A 25,681-nucleotide genomic window follows, 5' to 3' on the forward strand; every position below is an offset into this window, starting at 1 on the left:
CATTCAATAAATTGTATGTGGCACTGAATGTTGCAGTATATAATACAGTTCTATACTTTTGCATGGGATTTTTAAGAGGATGCTAAAGGGTTCGATATTGACAATAATACTGTATTAATATGCTTGTGTTCGATGCTTCTGGATTTGAATTTATCAGTATCAGAACTGCGATAGGCCAGTATGAGCTACAGCTAGGCTTCTGACTTGTTTTCAACTGGAAAACATTGGAAAGTATCGATTGCAGAAACTGTGACTTCAGTTTCTAAAACTGCAGTTTTGAAGCACTTTTGGCCCATAATTTCTCAATGGTGACCAGACCCTTGTTGAAGCATTGGCTCCTTCCTGTGGCTTCTATTGTTAGCCCAGTGTTCACTTTCACTGTTGAGTTTATGTAGACTCCTCAAGAAGGGAAACCTGGGCTAGTTGGTGATAGTTTAATCTAGACTCCTGTTATGCCATAAACCTTTTGTCTATGGATAATTTTCTCAGTTGGTATAATGTTGTGCTACTAGTGATGGCTTCCATGTACTCTTAATGCAGATAATCATCTGTATTTTTGTATTTTTCCTTAGCAGGACTTGGTGACCTAAGTAATGTTTCATGAGCAAGTTTCTGACTGTTAAAGGGACCGACAACTGATTTTTCTCGTCACAGTTTTATACGGCGCGACAGGAAGCTCACCCTTTGTAGCGTTTGTAGCTGCAGTGGTTTATCCGAAAAGCATGTAGTTATTTTATAAGCTGTATTTTTTGATCTGAAAGGCTCCAAACACACATGGAGGCTTGCTCCAGCAACGCTGAGAATTGATAGCGATGGCGCTAGCCCTAGTGAAAGCTGTCGTTGTTCTACTTTTGCAGGAGTTACTGTAACTATGCTTAACCACCTTTATTTTGAGCTTTCCAACCATTTTTGAAAATAGCAAGCTGTTACAATGAGATGTGTGGCTTTATACACCTTCCCGGTATTTGTACAGCGTTGTGTGCGCCTGTGCCCAAGGTTGCCTGCGCCTGTGTCATGGATGGCTTGTACCGGCGTCGTTACTCTCTCGATACACGAGCCAAGCCAAGTAATCGAAAACGTAACTGTGCATATGCACGGCCGCACCGAGTAGCAGTGCGCGTCATTTCTGAGACGAAGTGTAGGTAGCGAAACTATGTTGCTCCAAAATCTTAGCGACCTGGAAACTGCGTGCACGGTTGCATGAGCGCGCTGAAAAGTTGCTCAAGACACGCTGACGAGCACGGGATCATTACGTCATGCGAAGGCAGCGCCACTTTAATGCATACTACTAAGCAAGGACTATATGTACATTATTATGGAGTAATACCGTTTAATATAAAAAAACGAACAATATTTCAATACTGGCAAAAAAATCGTCGACCGCGTACAGCAATCAACGGTTACGTGGCCGTCTTCATCGGATCATTCATGTTTTTGCCGCCAGAGGCGCCACAGGTCATTTTTCGCAACTTTCAATTAAGAAATAAAAATATAACTCCATCTCTCACCAAAAAAACAGGGTTGGTTTGAGTCAGTGCGACAGACAATCTTTACATCAGTGGAGTCAACTCATTTCATATTCTGGGCAGTTGTCGGTCCCTTTAAGGCATTGTGCTTAAGGTCATCGTCAGTTTACATTTTAAATAATGTTGCAACATTGATGTGCAGGGGCCTTTTATGCCGCACAATCATGACTGCCCAGGCAGCATCACCCACCTTCACGCATGTTTATGCAGCAATGGTGGCAGTCATAAACACTAGGGTAAGCCTACATATTCTAAGTTTTTTCAGCTTATTTATTTGCTTGCTATTTGCTGACCATGTACATTTATTTTTCAGTTTCCCCAGACAGGGGAGCTTATACTCAAGAGACTGGTCATCCAGTTCAGACGATCATTTCGGCGAAATGACAAGCTTACGTGCATGGCTTCTGTGCGTTTCATTGCGCATCTTTTGAATCAGCAAGTGGTAAGTGTTCTTGCCTTTTGTTTGCTGTAATTAACAAGCGATTGCAGAAGTCCTGCAAACCATGCTTATTGTGTATAGTGTTTACTCACAATTTAATAGGTCCCTGCAACACCTTCGAAGGGATCATAGCATGAACCTCACTATTCAAGTCTGAAGGTTGCCTCAGAAATCACCTGCCGCAGAAATTTCTTATATGTTGTTATTCCTTTTCTTTGAATGTGCTGACCACTACTTCATTTAGGTATGCACGGCACACTCAGGCTGCCCAGGCTGCCTCGCTTTACCATGCACTCAATGTACACCCAGAGAGATCAATCAGAGCACGCCATTGTCAGTGCACCTCACTGGCGAGAGCCCTTTTGCACATTACGCCATGTGGCAGTACCCCGTGGCAGCCACAATATCTACACTAAGCAGCGGACACAGAATGTAGCTGCATAGCACATAGCTACATAGACTGCTGTCTGGTTCTAGCTGTTTTTAAACTCATGGTATCTTTTTTCTTCTATGTCACAGTTTTTCTAAGCTTTATATTACTTCACCTTTTCCTTCCAGGCTCATGAAGTATTGGCCCTGGAAATCTTGACACTCCTCCTTGGAAACTCGACCGATGACTCTGTTGAAGTGGCCGTGGCATTTCTAAAGGAGTGCGGCATGAAACTGACTGAGCTCACACCAAAAGGAGTTCATGGTTAGCTATTAAACTCCATAAAATTTTAACTGGCCCTGACCATCTTCAGAGAGTACGCACAAACAAGCATGATGCGTAGATCAAACTGTGGAAGTTGTGTCCATAGGTCAGCAAAACATGTGAAACTCACTGTTACATACCCGGACTCACTTGGACTCAGACTCGCGAAAATATTACTCAGCCTAACTCACTCAGACTCACGGCTCAATCTGGGTCTGAGTTTGTCGACCTATGGTTGTGTCTGCAAAGTATTGTAGCAATGTGTGTGATGAAGATGGCCATAAATTAAATTGAAAGCCTGTTTGTCCTCCGAGAAATCATTCTCCCTGCCAGCAAAGGAAATGTCACACATGCACACGTGACATGCGTAGCTGCTTCTGTGCAAAACTGGCAAGCATGACCATAAAGAACTTGTGCAACCCAAAGAAACGCGGAAGTCACCAAACTTATCCTCTGTAAATGCACAACACAGTGAGAGAAAGGAGGAAGGATGGGTAAGTTAGGGGGAGGCAGTGGTTGTGATGTCACTTTCACATCGGCCCTCAGTTGAGGCGTTATGGAAGGAATGTCATGTATAGGTGCTGGTTGAGGCAGTGGGCGATAGCCTGTGTGGCTATCCCCACTGAACCCCCCCCCCCCCCCTTTTTTTTTTCAAGTTGCAAGCCCCATCCATCTGAGGGGGCTTGCACCTTCTAGAGTATTTGCCGCAAATTGCTCTGCAGTGCCATTGCCTCACTAGTTGTGGATAAGCAGTCAGCAGCAGACATAGGCATGTGCATGGCAGGCACTTCACTGCAAGCATTTTGGACAGATTTTATTGGTAATGAAAACAGGCTTCTGTGGATTGATGTGTCGTTCACCATTGCCACGTTAGGCGCACATAACGCTAATCGCATAACATCGAGGCTGTAGTCATACGATTGTATACACAAGATAATTTGTACTACGTATATACAGAAAAAGCTCGTTAATTTGGATTTTACAGGACCAGAAAAAATGTCCAACCGAATTCTGAATTATCAAAAGTATTGAGAAAGCAATAAACAAATCTTTGTTACGTCAATTCGCTTTCAGTTTCTTGATGAATACGTATTTCCCGTGCTTACTTTGCATAATAGCGGCGTAAAAGCCACAATTCTCGTCACTCGTGACTTTGTTCACAATGTGACTGCGGCTCAAGACCTCCCTGTCTTAGCTAACCTGAAACGTGCTAGCCCGAAATGTCGTTACCGTCGTTGCCATACGTTCACGCTGAAGACGGTGGCGATGCAGAGTGCGCCACCTTGGTTCGGGTGTCTGCAAACGCCGTTTCCGCTCCTTTGCATTGCACACCGAGGATCGTCCAGATTAACTGGGTTGCGGCCAAATATGTCCGAATTAACAAGAGTTTGATGCCATTGAACAAGACATATGCTTGCCGGAGCCAGGTAACGCGTCCGAAGAATCTAATTTTCCGAATTAACGGGTGTCGAATTAACGAGGTTTTACTGTATTGTATGAGCATATGGTCACTTTTTGTCTGCTGTTGGATGACCTTCATGCCACCTTAAAATCATGTTTTATCATTTCACAGAGATTGTGGAATGATTAGTACATCGTGAGGAGAAGTTTCTGAACCACTGCATCCTTACCCCGCTTTGGCCACTAGTTTAAAACATACATTAAATCCTTTCTGCGATGTACTTGAAGTTCAAAGCGAAATAAAGTTTAAATATGTGGTGAACGAAGTGCAGCAATCGCACGTCCCTTATTCAGCGTGGGTCTTGTTGCAGCAAGAGGCTAGAAACAAGCCGAGAAGTGACCTGTACTCTGTAGTTCAGCCAGTATTCAGCCAGGTTCTGTTTGGCCTTGAGACTAGCATATGTTGAGTATGGTGTAGAACTTGCAACATTGACCTTTATCTTGTTACATCATTTGAAAGCTTTACATGTTATGTCACGCCACTGTGAAAAAGGTAATGTCATGCGGGGGTAATGTTTAAACATGTTGTGATTTAATAAGAGTAGCGTGTTCTTTACTGACATTATGCTTTTTTTTTTTTTCAGCCATATTTGAACGTTTGAGAAGCATTCTTCATGAAGCAAATTTGGACAAACGAGTGCAGTACATGATTGAAGTCATGTTTGCTATACGCAAAGATGGATTTTCTGTGAGTGTTGTCATTATTGTTTTTCGTTTGCATTGCATATTGCAAAGTACACAAGAATAGTACCTGGGATAAATTTGCACTGCACTAAATGTACAGTTACCTTGTGGTGTATTCATAGATTATTTACTTTATGAAACTCTTGATGCCTAAAATATTACTGCTGTTCCACTAGGCCCATCCCAGTGTTGTGAAGGAGCTTGAATTGGTTGAAGAGGAGAGCCAATACACTCACTTACTGGCTTTGGATGACACATTGGATGGGGAGGATATGTTGAGTATGTATGCTTGCAATTACTGTTTTGCTCATATGAAAACATATAATACGCTCATGACATTGTATTCCTCCCTTCCTTGTTCACTCCTTCCTTCTATACCTTTCATTAGATGTATTCAAGTTCGACCCGGAGTTCGCTGAAAACGAAGAGAGATATGCAGAGATCGCAAAAGGTATATATATATGCAGGAGTACGCTTGTGATGTGCTTGCTTACCAGTTATGCTTTACAGATATATTGGGCAGTGATGATGAAGGTGATGGCTCCGGAGGTGATGACTCTGATGATGAGGAGGAGGAGGAGGAAGAGCAAGGTGAGCCTAGGGTGCTGATGCTGCTGCTTGCAGTTGCACTGTACTCAACCATTTAATGGATAGTGGGACATACCAGTCCCACTCGTCAAAGCAACTTTTCTGAGTGTGTAGAAGTTACAACTCTCTAATTCGGTTGAAATGTTTTGTTTTTGTATCAGTAAGGCAGACTGCATGCACTGATTCATTACTACTAAAGCAAAACCAAGTTGATATCTTTTTTGGGGGGGGACTAAGGAAATAAAGTAGAATTTCAGTGACACAATCATAGTTCATGTGAATTTCGGGGTGATAGGAATTTTTCTGTGGTCCTGGCCGAGCCCATAATTAAACAATGTGCTAGAGCACAGTTGTTGCAAACAGATCTTTCACCCCATAACGTTTGATATGAATGTACTCTGATCTGGAGACACAAACAGGTGTTTCCCGCATGGCCGCAGCAGTCGTGGCAGTCGTGTGCCGGTGTGAGGAACTCGGTGTGAGCGTGCATACCTGCCACTGTTTTGGCTGGTTGTCAGCATCGCCCATCAAAAGTGCCTCGTAACCTCCATAATTGTGCACGTGGATCTTGGATGCCTTAATACGCCCTCGTGTGCCTCGCTTTTATATTGCAGACAATGCCCACTTGGCAGTTTAATTTTTTCGCAAGGCCCTGACATGTGCTGTTGTGCTCAAGGCTTCATTGTTGTTCTTTGTTTACACGTGCTTGTCTCGTTGAAGCAAGCCATGTCTCCCAATCGGGCATCCTACGAAAGATGGAGAAGCACCCATAGAGGAAGTGGACGGACGTTGCAAAGGAGTTAGGCCTAGTAAACATCAACATGCACGATTGTTGGGAAATGCACACCTGCCAGCCCACCTGATTTGCCCAGGGGACTAGAATTTTGAGTGATCCTCCTGGTTGTATGGGCACGGCCATAAATCTCCCGAAACACAGCCCCAACCTCACTGTGAAAAGAAAGTAACAAAGCAGAGCAGTTCTAAATTTTCTGGCCTTAGTCTATTGTGTGCGGAATGCTTGAGTCAATTGTGCTGCAGTACACTGGTGTTATGCAGAAAAGTGTGGGAACGTCTGAAGGGGCTATTAGATGTCACGAGGCACAGCACATTTTGTCCTTTAATTACACACACCTGCACGCAGCGTAGAATTATGAGTACCAGTATGATTGCTAACATCTGAAAACTACTGGCCATCAGTCAAAGCGATCTATGACATTGCTGCGGCCCCGAGAAATGGCAAATGAAAACATGCACCTCTTGTGTCACACATTAGACATACTAGTACCATACTAATTTGGCACACTAGTTTTCCCATGTTTTTCGGTGGTACAAATATTTTTTGTGGCCCTGCTTTATCTGTATCATCGAGATTCTACTGTATTATACATCGCTTTGCAGCAATTAGACATATGAGCAAGAAAGCTACTCTCATATTGAGCTGTGTTCGAGATGGAATTGAAAGGCAAGAAAATATTGATGACCCACCAAACAAAGCTCATTTGTCACATCTAATGTTAAACACTCTTTTGGAATGAACCTAGCCTTTGCTCATACTAATGTTGAACTCCAATGGCAGAGTCGGAGCAGCCGAGGACTCTGCGAGCGAGCACTCGGCTCTTGCTTAGAGCAGCGCCTCCAAATCTGCGATTGTAACACAATCCACGCCGCCGGAGCAAGCATTGGGGCAAGAAGAAAGCAGAAGTGCTTGAGTTACCCAGAATACCTTGCGTGTAGTTATTCCGTTCTGCTAATTCCGCTGTCGAATTCCCGCTCGTACGCGGCAGTTTCAGCGTCGCTGTCACTATCCGATGAATCACTCGTGCAGAAAATGGAGTTTTCTGACTCGGAGCTGTCGCTAGCAATCAGCGGGATCAATGCCGCAAGACGCCCATGTTGTCCGCCATTACTAAAACACGCGGCAGCGGCAGCACCCCCAAGCAGGCAAACGTGTTAAAGGGACACTAAAGGCAAATATTCAAGTCGACGTTGATTGTTGAAATAGCGGTCCAGAAACCTCGTAGTGCTGCTTTTGTGCCAAGGAAGTGCTTATTTTGAAATAAAACCACGTTTTTAGTGGTCCGCATCGCGTTAGCGCGCTTCAAATCTCCCGCCTGAAAATACGACTCTCATACGTCACTGCTGCCGTGCCCAACGTTGCCCGCTTTTACTGCGCGGCCGCCGACACTAGTAGCAGCCGAGCGGAAATAGCGGCACCCACAGTAGCAACAACGGCGCTGCGGCAAAGACTTGCTCAGATGGGCACATTCAAAGCCGTCACCAAGTTGCGGTTGGTCTCGTAATCCTCAGTACGAAAGTGCAGCGAGCACACACGCAGAGGTTTTGACTGTTTAGCACACTGGCGCAATGGCATGACACTAAGCCACTTCGAGCGTAAGGGTTCATTCCGCGGCACCCAGTGAAAAGACACACCGGTTTCCTTGCTGCAGCACTGGCGTTGTGCACCATTCGGGCATCCGGCAATATCACACGCATGCGGCATTTTGTCGAACTTTCTGTCAGAGTGACTTTCACGAGCGCGCAAAACACACACGGCAGTACGCGATCCCGAAACTACCACTGAGACGGGCGAGGCACAGTTCGGCGAAAACGGAACCTTTGAACCATGTTTGAACCACGCGCGCCATTCCCCATGGCAACGCCACGGAGGTTTTGTTTTCCATGAATCAAGTGGAAACGAACAAACAGCATTTTGTTACGTCTTTTGTTGCTCGGAATGTTCTTTTTTTACTGCTGCTAGTTTGATTACTAGTGATTTATTGTAGGCCGACTTCCCTACGTCATCGGGATCACTTCGAAAATGTCCCACTCGTGGCGCTCATCATGTGATACATTTAGCTTAATTTCTCGGTAAGTAGGGCACTGCTGTTGATAATATTGCCGTTTTAGAAGTTGTCATACATTGGGCTTTCACTCTGACATAAATTGTTATTTGCCTTTAGTGTCCCTTTAAAGGAAGTATGTCACGCTGAGTTCCGGTCGACTCCGCCGATTTTGGCAGAGCAACTTTTCCCGCTCCACGGAGTGACTCCCACTCTGAATCCACTACGACCCTCCCATTCGAATGCTTGACTCCCGCCCTCACTCTGCCATTGGAACACACTTGCTCCAAAAGGAGCAGAAAAGCTTGCTCCGACTCCGCCATTGGAATTCAACATAAGGGGTGTAATTTCAATCTGGCACTCAGGCTCTAATTGAGATAATGGCCTATTTTAGAATTTTTGCAGCCCTTTTAGAGTTTTCGTCTACTCATGTATATTGTATAATTACACAAGGTATATTAAAGGCCAAGTTTATGGCTTCACCCATCTCAGTTACGTTATTGATGTTGTGAACCTTTTTGTGATTGGCAATCTGTGATATCACAAAGCAAGTGATCCTACTGTGACATATGGCAGGCACTATGGAATCATTGTTTTCAATAGCAACATGCTCCCTTAGGTGGCACTGGTGAATGATGCCATGTTGGTGGCATGCTGTCACAGTTTTGGGAAACGTGGAACATACGAGGCTGATATGTATGCAAAAACTTATGGGCAACTGCAGGTTCATAAGGTATCTGAAGGCATCATTGGTAATTTTGGGAACATCGTCATATATGGATTAGGCAGCATTTAACACTAGATTCAGTATTTTTGTTCTGAATTTCTCACATTCCTTTTTTGGGGTGATGTTTCCAAGACAAACAATTCGATCAGCTTCATCTTCAGTTATTGACTGAATTTGGCTGCGATAGTGGGCTTTTGGATAAACTGCCAATAAATTGACAACTTGAAAAGTGAATTTCACTGCATGCGTGACACTGGATACACCACTTTGTTTACTGTGTATACTTAATTCACTATACTGGCTGCCCCATGGTACTTGCGACACAGGTTGCCCACTTGTGGCTGCTGCAGTTTCTGAGCAGAAGCACGAGTTCCTCTGACTTAATGCCTGGGGCAGACAACTTCCTTAATTTCCAGTCATTGTATCAGAATGCCCTTCCTTTAGGCACCCCATGTATGAATGTGCTGTGTTAATTTATGCAAAGACCTGCCGTGGTGGTCTAGCAGTTATATATTGCTTGACTGCTGGCCCAAAGGTCGCAGTATCAAATCCTGGCTCAGGCGGCCGCATTTTGACAGAGGTGAAAAGCTAGAGGCCCGTGTGCTTATATTTAGGTGCACATTTAAGAACCCCAGGTGGTTGAAATTTCTAGAGCCCTCCACTACAGCAACTCTCATAATCATATCGTAGTTTTGGGACTTAAAACCCCAACAATTATTATTATATATTAGATTTATGCAAAGCAGTTTATACTTTGCCAGTTTTGCCATATTTGCATCACAATGTGTGGTTCTGGAGTGTTGCACTGGTGCACCAGTAACTAAAAGCGGTTGTTCCAGCTGTTTGGTTAACTGGGCATCCAGTTTCAAATAGTATTGCCTGCGTGTTTAATAGAACATTATTCAACTTTTTTCCTTTTCCGAAACAAACTCTTTGTTTTGCTACTTTGTTTATAAGCCGGGAATTCATTCGATATTTCAAGTTTTTTTTTTTTTTTTTTTCTGTTTTCAAGCATTTGTAATCATTGCTAAAAGAGTCTCACTGTTTAAACACGCCTGATATTAGCTCCTGAGCATACCTTAATCTTGACAACACCAACTTTGAATTTGTAGAGCTCGTGGTAAAAAGTAAATTTTTTCAAGCATTTGTAATCATTGCTAAAAGAGTCTCACTGTTTAAACACGCCTGATATTAGCTCCTGAGCATACCTTAATCTTGACAACACCAACTTTGAATTTGTAGAGCTCGTGGTAAAAAGTAAATTTTCACCCTGAAAGGTAAAAGCTATCTTCCGTTGGGGTTATGGCTACACCTAAAGAAAAGAGCCAGCACACGAGTGTGTGTAGCATGCCCATGCAGCTCTCGCTGTATGCCGAAGCAAAACTTACAAGCAGTTGAGGACTATCATCTAGTACTCGCCAAGGTTAAATGGCCGGCTTGGCTCTGTAGCCAAACCAAGCTGGCCATCTGCTAACTCTCAAGTTATTTGCAGGAAAAGTGCATAAAATTTTCTTTTTTATATTGATACTTTTGTGGAGTGACCAGATTCACAAATTTATGGCCAGCAAAGCTAGATGTTGAGCCACTTGGCATGGTCTTTCTTTCCTCTCATATTAAACTAAAATGTTAACAGAGAAGACAACTCAGAAGGATCTTTTCTCGATACCTATGTGTAAAAGTGGCAAGTAGAAGACATGGAAGCAAAATGATGGTAAACAACAAAATGGTATGCACAAGTTCCCAGTCTCCATGGTATATTGTGAAGAGAGCCGATACGGACCGTCTTTTCCCTGTGAGCAAAGCAAAAGAACTGCTGTGTGGGCAGCTAGCTTTCTTAGCAATATTGGTGCGATCTTAAGTTTGGATTTTCAGTTGAAGGCTGAAGTTGTACTTGATAGGGAGGATTCTTTTTCTCCCCCTCTCTCTCACACAGACATAAGAGGATCTAAATGATAAAAGGCATTAAAATTTTTTCTGCATCATATTAATTTAAAGGAGTATTTTGAATGCCTTTATTTCAGAAAGTTATTGGTAACTGTGAGGTCCTGGGAGCCTTGCAATCATGAAATTCAGGTGCATTCAAGGCATCATGCTGCACTTTTTGATGTGCTTTAAACACGAGTAATTTGTTCTATGTCTGTTTTTCAGCTGAAGAGAATGGTGAGATAATAGACAACACTGAGACTAACCTGGTGGCACTCAGACGGACCATTTATTTGACAATTCAATCAAGCCTCAACTTTGAGGAATGCGCTCACAAGTTGCTGAAGCTTGAGCTCAAACCTGGACAAGTGGTGAGGCCCTCCTACCAGTATATGATAGTAATATGTATGACTGACTGTTCTGTGTGCACTTTGTGCAGTCACTGAAGGGTGTGTGTTCTTTGCCTCACAAGGATATGGCTACTAGCACATAAAAAATCACATGTGATGAGAAAAAAAAAAGGTTTAAGGGGGGATGTAGGGATGTTTAGTAGTATATGGCAGCAGTCATAGGAGGATTTCAATGAGCCATGGGTTCACAATCCTAAGCTTGCAACAGGGCTTTGCCACCATTTTCACTGTGTGATGACAAAATTTACAGCAGTACATGAATTCTCCCACCTTCCAATTACGTACCTTTACAACTACGGAACAGGTATTGTACATAAAGTTAATACCCTCCGTTTTAGAGCTATCTGAATTGCACTTCTGAATAAATGGTGCCCTATGTACGACTATACAGTATTGCTATTCAAAGCATTCCTGCATCACTTGTTTTAAATGTTTGAGGCCCGTGTACTTAGATTTAGGTGCACGTTAAAGAACCCCAAGTGGTCGAAATTTCCGGAGCCCTCCACTACGGCGTCTCTCATAATCACATCGTGGTTTTGGGACGTTAAACCCCAGATATTATTATTATCACTTGTTTTAACTTACTTTCACGACATTTTGTGGTGTGTTTGTTCCAGGGTGTTCTGAATACAAATCCTGTGTTCCAGGGTGTTTTGAATACAAATCCTGTGATTAAATAAAAACCGAGCATCATATTTTGGTTGTGGAACTTTGGAACTCGTGGCATTATGAAAAGCCAGGAGAATGTCGTACAAATTATATGATGTAATGATGTTTCAGGACACTTATGGTGTCTAGAAATTTTGATGGCTTACAGGTGGTAGTGTTCTAAATGTACTGCACAGTGTTGTGTATCAGAGCCTAAATCTGGCAGTCATATTAGCATTAATCTTGAAATGAGGAAACAAATGCGCTTTGTTGCTATTGAGCCACCTGACATAGTAGAAACGTAAGGTTTTGGTATTTGTAGCTTTCATGGATATTTACTAGGCACACACTTGTATGCTGCAGGCAGCTAGTATCCTCAACCAGTTTTGAGCCAGGGACATAGCCAGCGAACATGTTATATTTCAGCCATGCCTTGCTCCTGGCCCTGGTAGTTTGAGGTGGAATATTCTGAGTAAGGAGGGATTCTTTTCCTGTGTAGGGGGGGTGCAACAACAGAATCTTATCGTATTTTCTTGTATATAACCAGCCCCTGCATATAACCCACACCCGTAACTTTAACTCAACAGAAGGAAGAAAAAAAAAAATATGCATATAACCCCTGTATATAACCCGCACCTCCACTTTCAAAGCACATTTTCTCGTTTTTTTGGTGCAGGTCATATGCGAGAAAGTACGGTATATCCCTTTGTGTCAGCCCCTTCCCCATGGCTGAAGAAAAAAAAAATGCAGTGGGCTAAAAGTAAAAAATGTTTATTGAGAGTTCCCTGTGTCTATGTAATGTAATCATAAGAATTTCATATTAGCCGGCACAAAACGGCAACAAAAATAGCCGCACTTTAGCGGCAAAAACCTTGCTGCTCCCACTTTGTAGCTCTACTATATATATTGAGGTGTAATAACTGCCGGTGGAAACCAGCACTGCTTAGCTCCATTTATCACAGGCACATCAATGAAATCTACTCATATGGAGAGGCACTTCAGGCTATCGAGTTTAGTGTTAACAAAATTATGTAGACATCATCAAGCACCTTCATTGTCGGTCAGCTGCAATCGCACAAGCTGTCAGGGATTCTCATTATGCAGTGCAGGGGAGCTGATATTCTGTGTCACTACTTCTAAAAAAAATGGCTGTTATGGTCATTTTAAGACATAAAGAGATTTGATTGAGTTGTCTTTAGATCGTTTTTCATCAGAAACCTGTAGATAAAGGATTAAAGAGTTGCTCACCAAGTTTGGGCTTTGTAAACAGACAAGCATGATGCATAGATCACGTGCTGGCCATTGTGTCTATGATGTGTCAAACTGCTCCATGGCACGAAAACACCTTCAATTTGAAATGAAATCCTGTACGCCTTTTTATCAAAAGACCCGTGCTTTCTGGTCGGCGAATCAATGTCACCTGCATAAATGGCTGTGTGTAATATTGAATTCCAATGGCGGATTTGGAATAGCTGGCCGACTCCATGAGGAAGGATTTGACTGTGGTGTAGAGCGACACCTCCTAATCCATGACTGAAACACAACCCCAATCTCTGGGGCAAAGCAGAAGTGGAAGCTCTGTTCTCCAGAAGCAGAGTTACCCTTGTTACTTTGTGTGTGGTCATTTGCTTCTGCTGTTTGCTCCCAGCACCAGTCAGCTGGTCAGCACCATTGATCTGCTTGATAGTGCTGTGAAGCTAGAGAACACTTACTACCGACATGTCTACAATGTCTAGGGGTCTGTCATTACTATATAATAGCACAACTGCTGGAGCACCACGGAGCAGGTATATGCGTAAAACGAAATCTATCAAGCAGAATTCTGGTCCACTCTGCCGATTTTTCACAGAGCATCTTTTCCAGCTCTACCATTGGAACACTTGACTCCCACCCCCACTCTGTCATTGGAACAAACTTGCTCAGACTCCACCATTGTAATTCAACATTAGACACTGTTTGCAATGTCACTGATTGTGGCACGTGACTCAGATTAATCATCCAATTCAGAAGGCTCATGAACACTTTCGTGGCGCGTCATGGCTAAAAAAATGATGAATATCCTGCGGTCCCTGGGCTGTAGCATGGGAGCAGATGGGGAAATAATATCACTGGAGGTTGCTAATTAAGGCACGAGAGTGTGTCTATGTGGGCACTGGCAGCTTGCCACTATACAAAATGACTGTGTGACATTTAAATTTGTATCATTTGATCTGATAATAGACAAATTAGAAGTGTCTTGCACTAAACCACCTCCTAAATGGCATTTTATTATATCTTTTCTGTAAACAAAATTAGAAAATTTGCATTTGTTTAAAAGAATGGAGGCATCAATATTTGTAATTACTTTTTTTTTTACTTAGAATATGGTGGGCACAATTGCTGTCTATAAAGGGTGTTTTTTTTTTTTTTTTTTTGGACAATACAGATTTTTTATAAAAAAATCTATGACAGTCAGGCTCCTGTCGTTTTCGCAAGGGGGAAATACTTTTCCGCAGCTAAATAGACGTTGATGCGACTAATTAACAAAAACTTGTTAATTCGGGACTTGAGGGCAGTTGTTTATCTAGGAACAACTGCCCTCAAGATGTGCATGATAATTCATGGCGTACCCATTTTTTTAGAAATCACAAAAGTAGCACGTAGTTCGAGATATTTTGCATCGAATTTAAGCGTGAAATCGAAACTGCCGACAGCCAGCGTGCACAAAGCACGGCGGAACACTGGAACAACACGTGACAGGGAAGTGTCGAATTTTGAATGAAGGCGCGCCGAAGCAAAATATGGTCAGAAAAATCGGCAAGCATTCTGAAATACACAATAGATAGCTTAATGTTTGCGTGCGATGGGTGGTGCTTATCTGTTTCTTTCTTAAACTATAAAGAGGTGCGAAAAAATATTTCGCCAGTCTGCAAGAAAAAACGCTGCAGTGGGTGCCCCTGAGTTTTATGCTCACCAGACAAAAAAAAAAAAAGGTTGATATTGTGATTTTCTTGTGCACAGTTCAAAAGAAACTGATAAGCACCAAGCACTACACGCAGAAGTAAAGCGATGCGCAGGCGCAGTGAGATGACTTGCAGCTTTTCACGAAAACATATGGCCATGGCGCACCTTGATTCAAATTTCATCACTCCCTTGTGACAGGTAGTTCCAGTCTGACGTGGCAGAACGGTCGCGCCTTGCGTGATCAGCTTCAATTTGACCCTTGAAATTCGATGATGAATATCTCGGAACTAAGTGCAACTTCTATGATTCCTAAAAAAATAGGTATGCCATAAAGTGGCACGCACTACAACTTCGTAATATTGTTGCGAATATATTTATAACTTATTTACAGAGTAGGATGGTCCAGCAGTCAAGATGGAGGTTGTTACTTTCAGCACACCGACACGTCGTCTGCCTCTTCTTCGCACACCTCACCATAGTCATAGCTGCAACCCCGCTACATCGACTTCCGGTGGCGAAAGCGCCGACTTGGCGCCTGTTAGCAGGTGGTGGGCAAAAGTTACGGCTTCAGGCGAGCGACATGGACGACGTTTGAAGACGTAGAGGGCGCTGTAAGGTCCAGAGGAGCGATGTCATAGGTAACCTCAGTCACCTGGCGTAGCACACGGTAGGGGCCGGAGTACTTGGGCAGAAGTTTTTCGGCCAGGCCAACATGCCGAGACTGAGACCACAGGAGAACGAGGTCACCCGGATTGAAGCGAACATTCGGGTGGCAACTATCTTATCTATGTTTCTGGCTGAGTTGCGAGTCCGAAAGGCGTCAATGGGCGATCTGACGGGCCTTTTCAGCTGTGCTGATAGCGTGGCGAGCATATTCGGTGGAGATGTGGTCGGGTATGGGTACGAGCATGTCGAACGGCAAGGTCGGTTCTCTTCCATACAAAAGGTAAAAGGGAGAATATCCAGCAGTGTCGTGGCGCGAGCTGTTGTAAGCGAAAGTGACAAAGGGTAGAGCAATGTCCCAGTCGCGATGATCAGTCGAGACATACATGGCGAGCATGTCAGTGATCGTGCGATTCAAACGTTGTGCGAGTCCGTTCGTTTGGGGACGGCGAACAGCTGGTTGTCAGACCGATGTCGCAGGAGCCTCATCGTATGGTCCACCGTCACGAGCGGGAAACTGCAGGGGCCGGTGGTTGTCGTCACGTCGATAGCCAGAAAACGAGCGAGATGGAAAGGTGCGAGAACGACAGTAGCAAGAAATATGTCCTACACCGTGGCAACGAAAGCAGATTGGCTTGTCGTCCTGCGTTCTCCACTGGGCAGGGTCACGATAGCGGCGAAACATTTCCGGTGCACGAGGAGGCGTTATGGAACTGACACGAGGTTCCGTCAACGAACATACCGGCTGCAGTCCGACATTTGCAAGCTCTTCCCTCACAACCTGCTGGATCAACGAGGTCATTGGTCGAGGATCATCAGATGGTGGCGGCGACGCCTCGATTTCTCGGCGCACGATGCGAACTACGCTCTCGTTGGTAGGCGGTTGACCGCATGGCAGCTGAGGGTCCTCGCAGGATGATGTAGCGGCCGTGTTCGGAAGTCGCACGAAATGCTGGGCAATGTGGCGACTCTTCAGTTCTTCGAACCGGCGGCACTCTTTGATGATGTCGTCCACGGTTGAGCAGTCTTTAGACACTAGTAAATTAAAAGCATCATCCGCAATTCCCTTGAGCAAATGGCTTACTTTGTCACCCTCTGATATGTTGGTGTCGGCAAAGGGCCAGGACGTCAAGGATGTAGGAGACATACGATTCGGTCGAAGTTTGTGCCCGATGGGAGAGTTCTTTAGAAGCAGCCCGCTGGCGTCCAACGGCTCTACCAAATAAGTCGCAAAGCTTCTGTTTACAGGCATCCCAACTGGTTAAGTCAGCTTCATGAGCCTGAAACCACGTGCCTGCTGTTCCGCAGAGATAGAAGTCAACGTTGGCAAGCATCATTGTAGGGTCCCACCGGTAGACCGCTGCAAACCGCTCATACTTCGCAATCCAGTCATCGACGTCAACGTGGTCGGTGCCGCAGAAGTTACCGGGATCGCGGGGTTGAGTCAATACGACCGGCTGTACCAGAGGCGCGGTCGAAGCGGCAGCAGCAGAGTTACTTTCTGTCGACATATTGCAGCTGTCCAGGACACGTCCGCTGCGGAGCTCCGTCTTGCGTAGTACCCAGCACCACCACCAAAATGTTGCGAATATATTTATAACTTATTTACAGAGTAGGATGGTCCAGCAGTCAAGATGGAGGGTGTTACTTTCAGCACACCGACACATCGTCTGCCTCTTCTTCGCACACCTCACCATAGTCATAGCTGCAACCCCGCTACAATATAAACACCTGCCCTCAAGTCAATATAATTAAAAAGTTAGTTCACGGGTTTTGGTTAATTAGTCACAGCAGTGTCAATTTAACTGCGGCAATGTATTTCCCCCTCGACATGGAGTTCGTGTGTGAAAACGACAGGAGTATTACTGTCATAGGATTTTTATTAAAAATTTGTATTGTCTAAAAAAAACACCCTGTATAAAAAAACCTGTGAAGTACATTAGTAAATGTAACAAAAGCTTTCTTTTTTTTTTTTCTTTTTTGCTGCACTGTTGCATTTGCTTCTTACCTGTCTGACCTTGTGCAATCAACAGCAACATGTTGGATGGATGCAGAAACGCAATATATGAACAAATTTAGCATCTTGTTTTGGGGAATTTCACATTATTGCATGATTATCAGTGGCAGGAAACATTAACCTTGTATAACTTTAGTCATTAATTAAAACCCTGCATTTCTCTCCATGATGATTTCTAATAATCCTAAGCTATATTAGCAAGCCTACCTGTGCTGTCCAAGTTGTGTTCATAAGAAGAAAGCTGGTACGTTTGTATTTTCTCTTTAATGAATAATTATGCCTTTCTTCTGGTGTTTCAGGGTGAAATGTGCCATATGATTCTTGACTGCTGTGCTCAGCAGCGCACATACGAGAAGTTTTTTGGACTGTTGGCCCAGGTATGTATCTTACTTGACATGTGGGTGCGCTAAATTTTTGTCATTGTTGGAGATCTACAAGTATGATTGGGCATTTATTTATTTCCATTTTTGTGTAGAAACCTTGCATGCAAAAAGGAAATTGTGAGAAAAATGGCCTTGAATGACATCAAATAAGATTTTGTATAAAAAGAGTGACTTTGCATATGGCCCTGTGTGTTTTGTCAACAAACGATAACAACTTGTCAGTACAAGACTGAGTTGGTACCACTCAATACACAAATCAGTAATGCATCAAACTAGTTCTGTATGTTTTATGGTGTATGTACTTAGCAGCTGTAACGTCAACTGAAACCAGATTTTTATACTGACTGCACTAACTATGCTGTGTTGACATTGGTTAAAAATCATGCTCAGAGCACTGTGTGTTGCCAGTAAGATAGGATTTTTACTTTGGCCCCATGATGCTTGCATTTGCAGCATGCTATGTTTGTGCGTACAAAGCAAGCCCTCTGCCTTTGTAGCACCATGCCACTTCTGACAGGAATGCACAATATAATAAATTGCAGCATGTGACACGCTTTACATGACAACCATGCACAGGGCTTGATCAATCACTGTTCAGGGATAGTTTAGTTTTTCCGTGATGCAGTGACCAGCACAGCGCCTCAGTGGAGCAACTGACTTGAAAATTATACTAATAGGAGGTGCACAAAACTATTATTCAAATCTACAACTGCAGGCCTATACTATCAATGTGGAAAGAAAGCAGCATCCCCAAATGTGATTGATAAGAGTATGCAGGCTATGCTTGCCCAGAACAGTAGCTAGTAAACTATTTTGGGTCACATATGTTTATAACTGAACCTGCAGTGGTTTATTCGTTTATTCTTTATATAACATATCAACTAGTCTAAGTTAGTAAGACTTATTGAAAGAGATGCAGTCAAACCTCAATATAATAACACTTCAGTTTAACAAAATTGGCAATGTAACGAACCATTTTCATTTTCCAATCGTAGCTCCATTGAAAACAGTTCTTTCTTTCTTTATCTTGTGATATGTGAAGTAATTTTGTGCCACAGTTCTTGCACTGCGTACATACGCTTGGTTTCTCTATGGCAACTGAAAGATTGTAAACATCAGGCAAGAGAGAAAGATGTCTTGCAGTTGACCTTTCACATGAAAACATTGCCATCGGGCATCAGAAAACACCATCGAGCAAGTTGAAAAATTTGTGCATCTTTCAAATATGCGATCGACTCCTTAAATATACAGCACTGATCATTGGGGACTTGTTTTGTGGCACTGTATACTTATGTCATTGACCCTGAAAGGGTTAATAGATAACTACCCAAATGTACCATACCACTTTTTGCTGCCACCACTAGGCCTTCACTAATAACGATTGACTGATAATGATTATTTCATCCATGATTATGGTAATGATAATCATAATACAGTTGAAACACGGATCTAATGAAGTGATTGGGACGCTCGAATTATTTCGTTAAATCGGGAAGTTCGTAAAATCGAGAAAGGGATTTTTTGGCTCATCGAAATTTAATATTGTAACGTTGCAACAACCAAAAGCTGCCAGGTCATTGTTCTTGCCACCAATCTACTCCTGCACATGTGAAAAGTCTGTGATGGTGGCCCTGACATGGAGCCTCTTATGTTGCCAGGACATAAGGGACACCATGTCCGGGCGATGCAGGCCACAAAGAGTGTTACGTGCAGCAATGACGGGTGAACGATATACGGAGGTTGGAGAAAAAATGGAACTGATTGTGTGAGCAGGCCGAGCCAGAAAGTTGCAAGGAGACGATTAGTGCCATTAAATCATAAAACCAACTACCGCTGCCCATAACACCATCCAGTGCGCAAAAGGGCTACCGACTGCAGAGTCCATTGGTCCATGGATGGATGCGGCATGCAGCCTCGTCAAACGAAAGCTAGGGCCGTGAGTAGGGCGCCTAGACGTTTCAATGCGATAGCGTTAAAGCGCACGCTCGACGAAAAACCCGTCCGTAAAATTGGAAGGAAATCCCCGCTTTTTTATTCAGGCATTTCTGTAAAAACTTTGTCAAATCGGGTTTGTTGGCCAAGCTAATTCGTTAATTCTGGTTGATAATAACACTGAGCCCTGTGGGTATTTGCTAGGGAATCAAAATTTCTTTGTTAGATCGGGACCATCGTAAAATCTGGTTTCGTTAGATTGAGTTTTTAACGCGATAGCATTAAAGAGCTTGTTTCACAGAAATTCCGGTGTTGGTGTTGGCGTCAGTGATGGCATTGTTGGTTGTGAGCGAGAAATCATCTTGTCCGTGACCGAAAAATCGAGAAAGAAGCAAATAAAATGAATGATAAAAAACTTCGGATCCAAATGGGAATCGAACCCAGACCGTCTGCGTGGCAAGCAGGTGTTCTACCACAGAGCCACGCTATTTCTTGAAATTGCTTCACAAAAAAGCACTATATGAATGTCATGGAGCGGAAGGAGTCTCCTTAACGCATGTAATATTGCATGGCAGAAGCGTAGGTGCCAGGCGTCAAAACGTGAATTGCGCAACGAGTGGGTGTTTTATAGGCCCACCCATTGCAAAGTGCTCAGACATATTTTATCATCATCAGCAAAAGCATCAACAAAGTGAACAGCTGCGTAGGTTCGCGTGTTGCCTTATGGATGCATAGTGGGCCCTTCACTAATTCACAAAAATAATAATTGTGGCATAGGGGGCACTTCACAACTGTACTTGCAGTAGGCATTCTAGAATACTTTGAAATGGCCAATGTTACACGCACAGTCGTTAGTTTCCTTGAGGCATGGTTGAGGTATGCACCGAGAACCAAAGCCAGGCCAGAATTGCGCTATCACGTTCTACTCTCAAGCATCCTCCAAGTTTTTACTGTACTAATAATAAATTTATTTGCATCCAAGTAAGCATTTTAATGACACGATAACAGCTCGGAAGAAGGACTTCATGCATTTGTTATGTGCCGCACACTGGAACTGAGCACACAGTCTTCAAGAGTCAGGACATCTCGACATGCCCCCCGGATCAGTGCAACATGCTTCACCAACAAGCTTGCAACAGGGCTTTGCCACCACTTTCACTGTGTGATGACGAAATTTATAGCAGTACGTGAATTATTCCACTTTCCAATTACAGTGGAACCTCGATTATGCGTCCCCCGGATTTGCGACGACCCGCATTTCATGACGAATCGGTTTGGTTCTGGCAAAATCCCCATAGAAATAACATATTAAAAACCTTGGTTATATGATGCAATTTTACACTGACCCCGCATCTTACAACGACTTTCTGATTCTGTCCTAGAAAAAAAATCACCTTCTTTACTCGTATCTGAACGCTGACCAAGTATTTGCGAGTGCACAATAAAAACTCTCGTTCCCCTAAGTTGACGATTAGAAAAGTAGAGAGTGAGACAGTAAATTTACTCTCCTGGCAGTTCATGCGCTTCTGTAATCCAGTTTTCCTGGCTTTTAAGATAGCTTCTGGATACGCCTCGGTTGCGTGCATATGGTCATTACCTAGACAAGCTCTCTCCACACTGAGTAGCTTCAGCTGACCGCTCATTGTGAGATCCAGATATTTTCACGTTTTCGGTCCATGGAAACTTTTCCTGGTCTACATACAGCTGGTCTCCTGCCCTTGTTTGCGGCGCTCGCAGTCACAGGCCTTGAGCACGCAAAAGGACGCGATGCAACTATTTTTACCATGTAAAATAACTTTCGCTTGACTTGAACGTTCATAATAACAGCGGGACATCACCAGTTGCACTTCACAAGGGCACAAATACGATGCACACAGCTCAGTCGAGCACGAAAGCATTCTACGCTAACTCGTGCTCTGTCGCCATTATGTGATGGCGATGACACTGTGTCTGACTCCCCTGATGGGAGGCTGTTGCCAACGCAGTTTCGGTTGCATTTTCCTGCACGGGCAACTTTCGAACTCGATTTATAGGGAGAAAGATGCGCACTGGATTCAATTTTTTGGAGTTGAGGATAACAATTCGCTCACGCTTCTTTCAACCTAGTAATGCTGCCATTCGCTGCCATTTTCAAAAATAATTTAATCTACCTTCCTTGGAAAAGCGCAGGGTCGTGTCATGGGCTTATTCAGGTGGTCTGTTCTCTTTTTCTAGGCAAGGCTGATTGCCACTGCCTATATTCTTAGTCTTTCGATTATACGACGGTTTTGCGTGGACCCCTCAAAGTCGAATAATCGGGGTTCTACTGAAAATACCTTTACAACTATGGAATAGGCCTTGCACATAAAGTTAACAATAAAACCCTTCATTGCACAGCGATCTGAATAGCACTTCTGAATAAATGGTGCCCTTTGTATGACTGTACAGCAGTGCTATTCAAAGCATTCCTGCCTCACTTGTTTTAACTGGCTTTCATGCCAGTTAACATGCCCCCTGCATCAGTGCTTGGTTGTCGCCACCTTGTGAAGTGTGCATCACCTGCAGGAATGAAGAAAGCATCACCGTCACCGCATTGGCTCCACAAAATGCATTCCAAACCCATGCAAGGTTGATAGCAATGCGGGCACATGGAAACCTTGCTTCACCGACACTCCCACATAAAAAGTATGTGTACATACGACGCAGCAGTCGTCCTAACACAGCATAAGCACCGTAGGCGATGTTCTGCACACAAATCTCCCACGTCAATTGGAGCCACGTGGCAGCAGGTGCTTCATTTCAGTGGAGTGGCACCTGTTTTCGATTGGTAGTAGATCACTATACAAATGTGCGCACACATATTGTGGAAAGCCGGTCGAGGCATCTGCTCTGCCGCTATGTTTCCTGTTATAGTTTCGAAGCACTCGTTGGTATTGATACCTGGTGCTATCACATGGTCGTACAAGAATGCCATACTTTCTTCCATGTTCTCAGTTTCATCTCCGCTGTTGTGGCAAGTAGTCACGCTACTGAACTCTCCTCGTCAGCTTCTGTGTTCTGATATGCTTACTAATATGATGCAGGATTTTTCTAGAAACCTACCAGGTTATTTTCACTGTTTAAACATAGGAACCACAACTTAACAAAACTCGTGCTTTCATTTTTCCGTTGCAACTACGACATCTTTATCTTGATGTTTGATTGTACTTTAAGGCTACGTTTGACACATATTGTAAGCAAAACTGCATAGCTCCTCCTTTTAGCATTGTGCATGAAGTAATATATGGATGGTTTCTTGTTCTAACTTTTACAGCGTTTCTGCCAGTTGAAAAAGGATTATGCAGAGCCTTTTGAACAGATTTTCTTGAGTTCATACGACACCATTCACCGTTTTGAGACAAACAAGCTGCGCAATGTTGCCAAGTTCTTTGCCCACCTTCTTTTCACAGATGCCATTCCGTGGAACGTAAGTGTTTCAACTATGGCTCTGTAGTTCATGTATTTGGTGAGTACAAGTGACAGTGCAGTTCAATAACTATTTTTGTACTTGTGGATATGTTCAAGTATAAGCTTGATTTATTGCTGTTTTGAACAATAATGCAATGTCAGTTTACTGAACCACATCCTAAAATTTTTCGTACAATGTTTTTTTTTTTTTTTTTCCCTATAAAAAGCCTGTAGAAACATATGCGTTATTTTTCTTTATTTAGTGGTGCAAATTAGTGTTGAACTGCTGCTGATCACGGTCTTATGACTAGTAATCGAGAGGTGGCAAGTTTCTTGCATGCGATTTATGCGTGCTGACATTGGCAAGGTGGAGGGTGAAGAAATATGGATGCTTTCTTGTTCTAACCGTTTGCTGTGTTTCTTTCAATTGAAAAAGGATTATACAGAGCCTTTTGAACAGATTTTCTCGAGTTCGTACAGCATCATTCACATTTTTGAGACAAACAAGCTGCACAGTGTCGCCAAGTTCTTTGAAAACAATGCGGCACAAATTGCATGCTAATGCCATGTGTATGAGGCTTTGTTCCGATGTGGTGAAGCGCATTTCGTCCCTCTCATTTGTGTGGATAGTTGTGAAAGCTTTGTGACGTCAAAATGACGTTGCGGAAGAACTGGAAACGGGGCGCACTGCTCACCGAGCTCCAGCCAATCAGTGGCGGCTGAAGTGGACAGTCCTCAAGGTGGACACATCAAGAATAGCTCCCCTACGTCACCTCAAGATTTTTTTTGTTCCTTTTTTTCCTTCTTCCTTCTTTTACTGTGTGTGCATGCATGCATGCATGATACAGAGAGAGAGGCAGCACAAACCATTTGCTCCCTTCTGCCTGTGCTGTTCAACACGCCAGTGTCATGACTGCGAGCACTCATGGTCATTGAGGGAGATCTGTTCATTTGTGCCTACGCATATGTGACACATACCTTTTCACTTTACTAGTAAACTAACATTTACTGCAATTTATGCATGCATTAAGACTGTGAACCTCCATCATATAGTTGTCCAACGCTTTTCTATCACAAGAAATGCCTTTTTGGCAAAACGAAGTTTTTCACCTTTTTGCTCATTAGAATGTGAACAGGTGCATTTTTTTATCTTTTGCTGTATGTAATGAAATGGTTCTTGCGCGCACTTCTAGGCTTAGATGCCTTTTTGTTCAGTATATTGTTATGTAACTGTGCTCCTGCTACAATTTGACATTGCACTGTGTTACTCTTAAGTAAGCAGAGGTGCTCTCTTTTGTGGAACTTTGGTTAATTTACTATCATTGCCATCCATATGTTCCCAGTGGTTGGTGTTTGAATAAATGTAAATCTTTAAATAAGGCTGTAATGTGCTTTTGTTTATCATTTTATTTGATTTGATGTTTGCTTTCAAGAAATGTTTCCTTGCTTGTGTAGGTTCTGTCTCACATCAAGCTTACCGAAGATGACACTACATCATCCAGCCGTATCTTCATCAAAATATTGTTTCAAGAATTATGCGAGTACATGGGACTACCGAAACTGAATGAAAGAATAAAAGATCCGTAAGTCTATTCTCAGAAGGCAATATTGACAGACCTTATTGATGTGTGCACTGCATGCCTAGCTTGTATGACATGTATAGGATTTTCTTCATTAAAAAGCTAGCACATGTGTGGTAGTTTATTGATGTGCTACTGTTCAGTGCAGTGAATTTCTAATTATCCATAGTTTTATTACTTGAATATAAAGATAGTTCAAATCGACTGCTGCATCCTGTCTACGCCACATTCATTATTGGAGGAAAACTGCTAGTAGCTATCACCTGTGAAGACGTGGATGATTCAAACAAGGACATTCCATTTCTAGCATAAATTTGATAGGCAAGAACAGATTTGAAATACTGCATCACTGTATTAGGGCACATATTGCTACATATTTGCTTTTAGACGCTTTAGCAGCGTACAAGAATGGCAAAACCAGCATTGGAACGAATCAGCACATCCATTCACAGTTGGTGAAGTTCCTTCACATTCTGCTGCCATCTAATCTCTCTTAATGCCACACTAAGGGCTATAGACGATTTTCCGCAGCGGTGCACGGGCGCTGCCATGTTTGATCACGTGATCGTAACTGGCCTTCCCCCAGCCATTGGGCCAGCGAAGCGGCCGTGGCCGTACCACACAAGCAGGTTGCAGCAGAATGTAAGCAAGTCACATGCTTGCGCAGCAAAACATAGTTCTACATGAAATCGCCTCAAAGTTGTAAACGTTGAGACATTTGCGTTTGTTTGGTACGTACCACGCCACAACGATAAGCGATATGTTTAATCTACTTCGTATTTATGGTGTATGCCTTT

The 25,681-nt window shown here is 43.3% G+C and overlaps 1 protein-coding gene across 2 annotated transcripts in view; it reads left to right on the forward strand.

Annotated features, from left to right (window-relative positions):
* The window catches only part of LOC119378927 (pre-mRNA-splicing factor CWC22 homolog), an 81,868-nt gene that overhangs the window by 47,596 nt on the left and 8,591 nt on the right, over positions 1-25,681 (forward strand). For both annotated transcript variants that reach the window (XM_037648014.2, XM_049411758.1), the window contains 11 exons: positions 1,669-1,762; positions 1,840-1,968; positions 2,524-2,659; positions 4,705-4,808; positions 4,981-5,083; positions 5,193-5,255; positions 5,315-5,395; positions 11,108-11,253; positions 17,863-17,940; positions 23,171-23,323; positions 24,760-24,887. In XM_037648014.2, coding sequence (XP_037503942.1) covers positions 1,669-1,762; positions 1,840-1,968; positions 2,524-2,659; positions 4,705-4,808; positions 4,981-5,083; positions 5,193-5,255; positions 5,315-5,395; positions 11,108-11,253; positions 17,863-17,940; positions 23,171-23,323; positions 24,760-24,887 — 1,215 coding nt within the window. The remainder of the gene's footprint in view (positions 1-1,668; positions 1,763-1,839; positions 1,969-2,523; positions 2,660-4,704; positions 4,809-4,980; positions 5,084-5,192; positions 5,256-5,314; positions 5,396-11,107; positions 11,254-17,862; positions 17,941-23,170; positions 23,324-24,759; positions 24,888-25,681) is intronic.

Source organism: Rhipicephalus sanguineus, chromosome 1, assembly GCF_013339695.2.
Source record: "Rhipicephalus sanguineus isolate Rsan-2018 chromosome 1, BIME_Rsan_1.4, whole genome shotgun sequence".
NCBI lineage: Eukaryota > Metazoa > Arthropoda > Arachnida > Ixodida > Ixodidae > Rhipicephalus > Rhipicephalus sanguineus.